At 41.8% G+C, this 8705-nt stretch overlaps 1 protein-coding gene across 1 annotated transcript in view; it reads left to right on the forward strand.

The window, feature by feature from the left end:
• Positions 1–858: 858 nt before the first annotated feature.
• Positions 859–8705, forward strand: part of LRRFIP1 (leucine rich repeat (in FLII) interacting protein 1) — a gene marked incomplete at its 5' end in the record, with an annotated part of 23299 nt that continues 15452 nt past the window's right edge. The window contains 7 exons of the mRNA XM_009078001.1: positions 859–891; positions 2087–2212; positions 2829–2900; positions 5763–5933; positions 6853–6945; positions 7343–7435; positions 8581–8673. Of these exons, the coding sequence (XP_009076249.1) occupies positions 859–891; positions 2087–2212; positions 2829–2900; positions 5763–5933; positions 6853–6945; positions 7343–7435; positions 8581–8673 (681 nt within the window). The remainder of the gene's footprint in view (positions 892–2086; positions 2213–2828; positions 2901–5762; positions 5934–6852; positions 6946–7342; positions 7436–8580; positions 8674–8705) is intronic.

The following is an 8705-nucleotide window of genomic DNA, read 5'->3' on the forward strand; positions in this document are numbered from 1 at the left end:
CTCAGAATGGGTAACGTGCAGTGAAGTGCTGAAACCCTAAAAGAGCTGTTTATTTAGACTTCAGACTGGTTCCTGATACTTGACTTGAGGATCAGTTTTGTAGTCTTGGATCTTTACTTGAAGTTGCAGTTACCTTTTGTCTTGAGCAGAGAATACTTATCAGAGGTTTTAAGCTTTAGATTTCACATCTAACTTGGTATCTTGCTTCTTGCTTTTTGGAGGATGTGGTGGTGAGCTCCAGAGGAGCTTGTTTTAGTTCACATCCATAAAACATGTAGCTTCAAGAAGGTGTCTTGGCCTGGAAATCTGTTAATCTTTCAATTAAGAAAAGCTTCCCCTATCTTCTTCAGTAAATTGTTATTTGGGGTTCATTGAGGCATGTTTTTAAATGTTCTGAAGTAAACAGGAGCAGCTGCATGTGTGAGGACAGCAGCCACATGCAGTTATTTCTGTGACCAAGGAAAGACATCTGGGACGTCGAGTCCATGCTGATGTAGATCTTTGTACTCTTGCATTGCTAACTCACAGGTCACATCTTCATGTTTGAAACATTGTGGTGTAGACTATGGAAAAATAGATTCCTTTGTCTTATTTAATAGACCAAGTAGCTTTTTATCCCTAACTATATTTCACTTAATTAGATACTGCCTGGAAATCTGAGGTGGATTGTCCAGCCTTGTGCCCAGAGGTGTCAGCCAGGACACTGCTGTGCTGAGCGAGCTGACTGCTTTTCGAGGGGATAGAAATTGCTAATGAAAGTCTTTTGCAGGTGTAAGAATTCTCTTACTGATATATTACTGCCTTCTCTTATCCTTTATTCATTGTATTAATGATTCCTTCTCAATCTTTGTTTTACAGATTGAGGAAAGGCCAGAAAAAGACTTTGAGAAGGTAAGAAGTATCTTATAAATTATTCTGACAAGAGTACTTTCCTCATTCCTTTTGGTAGGTAGAACTTGCCTCGAGCAAACAGAAATCTTCTATAAAAGCCATTGTGGGGCAAAAATTTGAAGTGCCAGAGCCTTCTACTACTCTATTTTTGAAGATGAACTTTTCAGCCTCTGCTCACACAGATGTTAGGTAGCTGACCTTCAACTGCACTTGGCTGAAACTGCTTTGGGCTAAGTCACATGAATAGTGTGTGTTTATTAGCTCTTAATTATGGTGTTATGTAAAAGTAAGTAAATCATAGTGATAAAAGAGGAGGCCTCTGTGAGACTCCACCCCACCTGGATTACTGTGTGCAGTTTGGGTGTCCTCAGCATAAGAAGGACATGGAACTGTTGGAGCAAGTCCAGAGGAGGCCACAAAGTTAGTAAAAGGACTGGAGCATCTCCCAACTTTTCAGTATCTGAAGGACCTACAAGGAGCCGGAGAGGGACTCTGTGTTAGGAACTGCAGTGACAGGACAAGGGGTAATGGGTTCAAACTGAAGGAGGGAAAGTCTAGGTTGGATGTGAGAAAAAAGATTTGTTCCTCTGAGGGTGGTGAGACACTGGCATAGGTTGCCCAGGGACGTGGTGGCTGCCCTGACCCTGGCAGTGTTCAAGGCCAGGCTGGATGAGGCCTTGAGCAACCTGATCTAGTGAGGAGGTGTCCCAGTAGAATTCTATGATTCTACTGCAGTAGTGAGAAATTGGCTTAATGCAGAATTCTCTGTGTAATAAAACAGTTCATGTGGCTACTGCTGTAGAGTAGGTAAATGTCCATGAAAGGAGAGGAGCTTGAGAGCTAGTCCAAAGCTTCCACGAAATGTAATATTGCAAGTTTTGAAAATGTCTGATGAGATGATACTCACCTCTACAGACTTTAAGAATTAATGGTTAGAAGCTAAATTATGCAAACTCCTATTGCAATAGTATTTAAATACATCTGATCTGCCTTTTCTCATTAGTTTCCCTTGTTGAATCTTGATTTTGATGTTTTTCTCCTTAGGAATTTGCATTTTAATTAACTGCATATTTTAGAAGTGCAGAAGAGGTTGGTGTAATATGTCTGCTTAAAAAAAAAAAAGGGAAAAAGCTACAAACCCATAATGTGCCTGGAGTAAAACGTTCTAACCATGTTTCCTTGTGTGTGATTCTAGGGAGCACGGACTGTCTCAAGTTTATCAGCAGCTACCTTGGCTTCTCTGGGTGGGACTTCTTCACGGAGAGGCAGTGGGGACACATCCATCTCGGCCGACACAGAGGCATCTATTAGAGAAATAAAGGTGAGAAATACTTAAGCCCAACAAAAATTATTAAGTGTTACCTTCAGGCTCCTTCAGGAAGAAGAAACTGGCTTGCGTCTCCCTCATGGCAGTTCTGACAATAAACTGGGTGCTGTGAATGAGAGAAGTGAACAGCTTTGGTGGAGATGCTGCAGGGATCTGCTGTGCATTGCAGGAGACTGGCTGTAATAGACACGTCTCATCCTGAACTAGGGAATGGTCTCAACAGAGCCCACTGATAGGAGGGTGGAAATGAGGCAAGAAGCTCTGCACTCACTGGACAAAAGTGGAGAAAGACTGTGACAGAGGCAGGTCATCAGTGAAAGGGGTAGAGAAGTGTTGTGAGCTGGAGTGTGATTGTTGGAGCCATTGAATCTAGATCTGCATCTTATCCTTAACGTTGAAGATGATGTTTTTTCCGGTCGAGAAAAGCTGAATTAGCATAAACTTCTGAACCAAGAAATTTGGTTGTCTGGCAAGGCTTCAGCTTAGGATCAGGCCCCTTAACCTGTGTGGGAGAGATATTTAAACCCTGAATACTTGCGAGTCCCTACTGGCTGCATTTCTGCCTGTTAGTTTGTGTGTCATCACTCACCTTTCTCACTGTTTCTCTCAGGATATCTATGAGTTAAAGGACCAGATTCAAGATGTAGAAGGCAAATACATGCAGGGACTTAAAGAACTGAAGGTACTGGTTTGCTGCAGACTGGGAGTGTGATCATTAACACTGGCTAAGCATTCAGAGCCTCAGTGTGAGCCCTAGGGCTGACCTTGCATGCAGTTCTTCTGGAGAGGTTGGAAACTGTGTGGGAAGTGTTTTATTAACTGATCTTGATTGGTTGTGCTGAGAAATGCTGCCAACTGTTAACAGAAAGGCTGCTGATTGCTGTTGCATGTTGTCTTTCTTGGGTTGAGGAGGCAAACATTTTGCTAGCAAATTAAAATTATTAGTGTTTTACTTTTAGATAGTTTCCTAATCCAGGATACCTTCCAGTATTGGAAGATGAACTAGAACTCATGTCCTGCAGTGCTATGAAAAGTCCAGAGTTCAGAAGTTTGTGTGGTTTTGTTTGTGCAAGGTGGTGACTGTCATTTTGGTTTCATGTTTTGGTGAGAGAAGACACCTTTAAACAATTCTTTTAACAAAACTGTGTTACAAAGCTTGTTATGTGAAGAATGAACGCTGGCAGCAGTTGGCAGTGAAGAAGCTTTTACCACTTCTGTGAACCCACAAACCTATAAACCCATTGTGAGAAACTCACCATGAGCTGCAGGGTGTGCTGGCAGCCCAGAAAGCCAATCCAATCCTGGGCTGCATCCAAAGGAGTGTGGGCAGCAGGTCAAAAGAGGTGATTCTGCCCCTCTACTCTGCTCTCATGAGATACACCTGGAATACTGCACACAGTTCTGGTGTCCTCAACAGAAGAAGGACATGGAACTGTTGGAGCAAGTCCAGAGGAGGCCACAAAGTTGCTAAGAGGACTGGAGCATGTCCCCTATGAGGACAGGCTGAGGGAGTTGGGGCTGTTCAGCCTGGAGAATAGAAGACTGTGTGGAGACCTCAGAGCAACTTTTCAATATCTGAAGGGCCTAACAAAGGAGTGAGAGAGGGACTTTGTGTTAGGAACTGCAGTGACAGGAAAAGGGGTAATGGATTCAAACTGAAGGAGGGAAAGTCTAGGGTGGATATGAGAAAAGAGTTTGTTACTCTAAGGGTGGTGAGACACTGGCACAGGTTGCCCAGGGATGTGGTGGCTGCCCTGACCCTGGCAGTGTTCAAGGCCAGGCTGGATGAAGCCTTGAGCAACCTGATCTAGTGAGGAGGTGTCCCTGCCCATGGCAGGGGAGTGGGACTAGATGATCTGTAAGGTCCATTCCAAACCCTAAAATTCTATGATTCTATGATAAACAGATTTTGGTGCAATAGCTAACTTGTGCATCCGTGTCCCTCTTCCTCCTAAGTGAGCAGCAACATGAGCTGGTTTTTTTTTGAAAAGGCAGTCTTACAAATAGACATTAAGGCACAAAATGCAACATTTATCAGCATTAATTGCTGATTGTATCATTGGCTCAACACTGACTGGCTTCCATCTCAATAGAGATGGCAATGGAAAAAGAGTAGTTAGGCCCTTTTTCTGTAAAATCTGGGGTTTTTTTCTGATCACTGAGGAGCAGGCTTAACAAAATAATCACACTGCTTTAAAAATGCATGTAAGTTTTCAATTCATGTCCCTTGGACTGCCTTTTGGGGTGATTTGTACCTAAGCTGCACTGCTTGATGCTAAGAGAATAAAACAGCATGCTGGAGTGGAACGGCAACTACCTTAACTTCCTCCTTGCATATACTTCCTTTCCAGCTCATTTCTGAGATTTGATCCTACCACAGTTTCCAAATCCTTGTGGCTTTCCTGTACTTGGTATTTCTCACCCTTGGGCTGGAAAGTGCACCAAAATGCAGTTAGAGTTTAAAGATTATCCAAATTTAGGTTGGACTCAGTGATCTCAGAAGTCTTTTCCAACCTAATTGATTCTGTGTTTTTGTGAAATTCATGTCCCTAAAGACAAATAATCTCATTTGTCAATGGAAATGTAAACTAAAGTGGTGCAGACTATGTTGCTATCATCCTCAGCTCCATTTACTGACAGAAAAAGGAAGTATATGAAACTCACCTGTGCTTTAGATGTAATTATTGAAATTACTCAGGTTCCAAGAGAAATCGTTTGATCTGCAAACTAAAACCTTGGCCTGCAGATCATCTTTGCTTGCATATTTACACCATTTTGTTTATGTAGTTCTTTTATTTCAGTATTAAAGTCAAATAGTGCAGTTTGTCTGCACAGCAAGGAAAATGATGCTAATCTTTATTTTGCCATCATTTGTTGCTATAAGTATCTCAATATCTAACATTCTGGTCAAGCTGATAGGAAGGGTTTTCAAGATCCTGGGTGAGTAAAGATCTTATAGAGTAAATTGATAAAGAAGGGATGTGATATAGGAAACCTAATGGAAAATGAAGCATAAAGTCACAAAAGCTGCAGCTTTTCCACGAAGAATTCTGATTCCCGATTCAGGGTTCCCACGCTCAAGGATCCCTGAAATTAGTGTGAAGTAGCTGTCAAACTGCTTTAATTTAACGCCTGAGATTATGTTCAATCTTGAGTGATCTTAAATCGAGGCCAGTTTACCTTTAAAAAAAAAAATCCCAACATGTCATCTTCAGCAGCTGCTTTGAGCTGCCAATGTGCAGTAGCAGGGGGAGGAGGGAGAAGGAAGAAAACTGAGAATGCAGAAGCTGAAGCAGCAGAGAACAGGAAGCATTTTATCCATCCTGAGGTAAGGTTCCTTGCTTGTAAACACAAGTGTGGTGGGAACACGGGAGGTTATCCTCACCGTGGGACAGGTGGGAAGTCTCCAGCACAGGGTGAGCGCTGGTTTCCGTAGGTAGACTTAGTGTGCCTGTGGTTTGGTACTTTATTTTCTCATGGAATGTCTTGTTTGGGAATGTGCCTTTTATTTCTGTCTCTGACTGGGGTTGCTTATTCTTTGCAGGACTCTCTAGCTGAAGTTGAAGAGAAATACAAAAAGGCTATGGTGTCAAATGCTCAACTAGACAATGAAAAAACCCATTTAATGTACCAAATAGATACCCTGAAGGATGTGCTCTTTGAGTTAGAAGAACAGCTGGCAGAATCCAGGAGGCAATATGAAGAAAAAAGTAAAGTATGTATATAGCAGTGGCATAGTAAGTATCAGGAGAAGATTTGGAAGTGAGTAGGGATTTTTGTGAGGAGGCAACCAAATTACTACTCAAGTTTTTGAATAAGCTACTCGTTTAATTACTGTTAAGTAGAATAGCAGCATATTATGATCTTACAAATGGGAGTTTTCCATAAGTCTCTCTCTCATAAAGCAATTTCTGAAGAAGGGGAGAAGTGTTTTAGCTGGTAAAGGCTTTATTGATGTTATCACATCTCTCTTTATACTCTGTCTTTGAGATGAATTCAGAGAGTTTATCCCTAGTGACATCAGGAGCATTTTTACACACAGGCATTTTACTCCAGACATCCTGTGGGAGAGTTATGCAGTTCAGGTGGTTCAGGTAGCTATGTGGTTAAGTGTTGAATTAAGTTTCACATGAATGCAGCAGCTGACAGTTGTTAAAGAACAAAACTGAGGCTTGTGTTAGTTTTTCAGAACTGGCTTTTTGTAGCTTGGGCCATTTAACTACAGTGCACTTGGAAAAAACACACATAGGTCCTGGTAGATACGGTGTGTTTTTTTCTTTTCATTTGAAAGTCCAGCTAGTATATGGCCATGTGGAAAGAATGGGTTAAATTCCCACCCAGTCATCTGTGAAGCCTGTAGGGCTGGAGTGTAAAAGCTCCTCACTGCCAGCCTGCTGCTCAACTTATGAAACGGCCTAAATGATGTCTGTCACTTCTGTATTTGGTGCAGTAATAGTGTCTTGGAAGAAGGTCAGATAAGATAAAAATTGTGCTCTCGTGGGGTTGTGATTAGAGGGATATTCAAGAATTAGATTGCAGTAAGCATTTTCTTTGTGTTTGGGCTTATTTTTCCCTTTTTTATGGGAAGCTATTTTTGATTAATAATAATGTCATGAATGTTCCATTATTCACAGGAATTTGAGAGGGAGAAGCATGCTCATAGCATACTGCAGTTCCAGTTCATGGAAATCAAAGAGGCTTTGAAGCAAAGAGAAGAAATGCTTGCAGTAAGTATTTTTGCTATGTTGCCAGTTAGCAGTAGAAGTGGAGAAGGTGAGACAGGGAGAATTTTAGTCCCTGCTCAAGTTCCTCACCTGAAGAAATAGTGTTTCATGCTGAACAGGTTTAGAGCTGACTAATGGAACTTTCCTAAGTATTATATTTTGGACAGCTGTTTGTGGAGATGCAGAGGGAAATAACGGAACTGTCTAACTTGTCATCTCATGGATAATAAGATTGTCTTCAGGAGCACAGTTTCAGCTGAGATGTCAGAAACTGTGCATGTAGACTCTCTTTTACTTTAGCACCTGACTTTTTTCATTCTTTGGCATCACTGCAATCTTTGACCTTCTTTGTTAACTTATTACCTGCTTTCTGTCTTCTTGTTTTGCTCCTGTCCCTCAGGAAATCCAACAGCTGCAACAGAAACAGCAGAGCTATGTCAGGGAAATTTCCGATCTTCAGGAGACAATAGAGTGGAAAGACAAAAAAATAGGGGTAGGACTTGTTGACTCCTGCAGTGTGTTCAGAGTGGCACTGTCATGCTCCACCTGATTCTGCTTTTGCAAAGCCCCATGAATAAAACCCTCTAAGTGCCTTTGCTTGGTGTGGCTGTCTTAGAGTATTGCCAGTGAACTAGCAAATAGCCAGTTTTGTCTTTGGCCAGTGTCACCAAATCCAAGAAAAATCTAGCAGCTGGTCTGATGTCAAACCAAGGTTGATTTCCATGCTGTGGTGCACCATTTGTATTTGCCATATGGAGAAAGGAAGTGCTATTTATATTGCAATTCCATCAGCATTGAGTTTTTGCTTATTCACATTTAATCTGCTGACTGAGCAGAAACTGGAGGGAGATGAAGAGGTAATAGAGCTATTTATAGACTATTGGGATGAAAGTCTCCCTTGCTTCTCATCCCTTCCCACCATCCTTTATCAAAGCCAAATGGAAACACTTACCTTCCTTTTCTAACTGAGCATGGTAAGATTTTCTGGATGTAGAAGGAGAGAGAAATCCAGCAGCTTGCCCATTCTTGTGATGCCCAATAATTTGTAGCAGCTCAAAACTGAAAATTGTCTCCATTTTTTATATGGTTCTATCTGTACTTCCATGGAAATACTGTAGGGGGGAGACAGTGTTCAATAGCAAAATTTGCATTTGCACATGGTGCATCCCAGACTAAGGATGAGTTAATGGCAGCTTGCAAAATAATTGCAATGTACTGCATCCACGATGGCAACCCATGGAATAAAAAAGACTCCAGCAATCTGGTGGTCCTGCTTCTTGTTAACATGTGGGAATGGCACTGTGTCTGCCGTGTGCGTGCTGAAGCCATCTGGGTATGGATTAACTTGTCTAGCAGATACAAATTTGAAGGATCCTGATGAAGGATTGGGCTCTGAATGCCTTTAGTAGGAATTCCTGGTTATTGAATAAGCTGTGCATTTCTTGGATTTGAAGTTTATCTCTGTATGTAAACTCGGACCTTTAATCTGTAAACTTGACCTTTTCCATCCATGCCCCTTCCATCAATCTCCGAGTATCTTAGGTCTACTTATTCTTGTTTACACTTGCTTTTCATGGCCTTCACTTGTCTCTCTTCCTTTCTTCACACCTCCTTGCCCTCTCTGTGTTGGGAACTCAGGCACTAGAGAGGCAGAAAGATTTCTTTGATTCCATAAGGAGTGAGCGGGATGACCTTAGAGATGAAGTGGTTGTGCTGAAGGAGCAGCTGAAGGTATGCAAGAGGAGTAAAAGAAATCTGTGTTC

The sequence above is a fragment of the Acanthisitta chloris genome, unplaced genomic scaffold (genome assembly GCF_000695815.1).
Source record: "Acanthisitta chloris isolate BGI_N310 unplaced genomic scaffold, ASM69581v1 scaffold15427, whole genome shotgun sequence".
Classification (NCBI taxonomy): Eukaryota; Metazoa; Chordata; class Aves; order Passeriformes; family Acanthisittidae; genus Acanthisitta; species Acanthisitta chloris.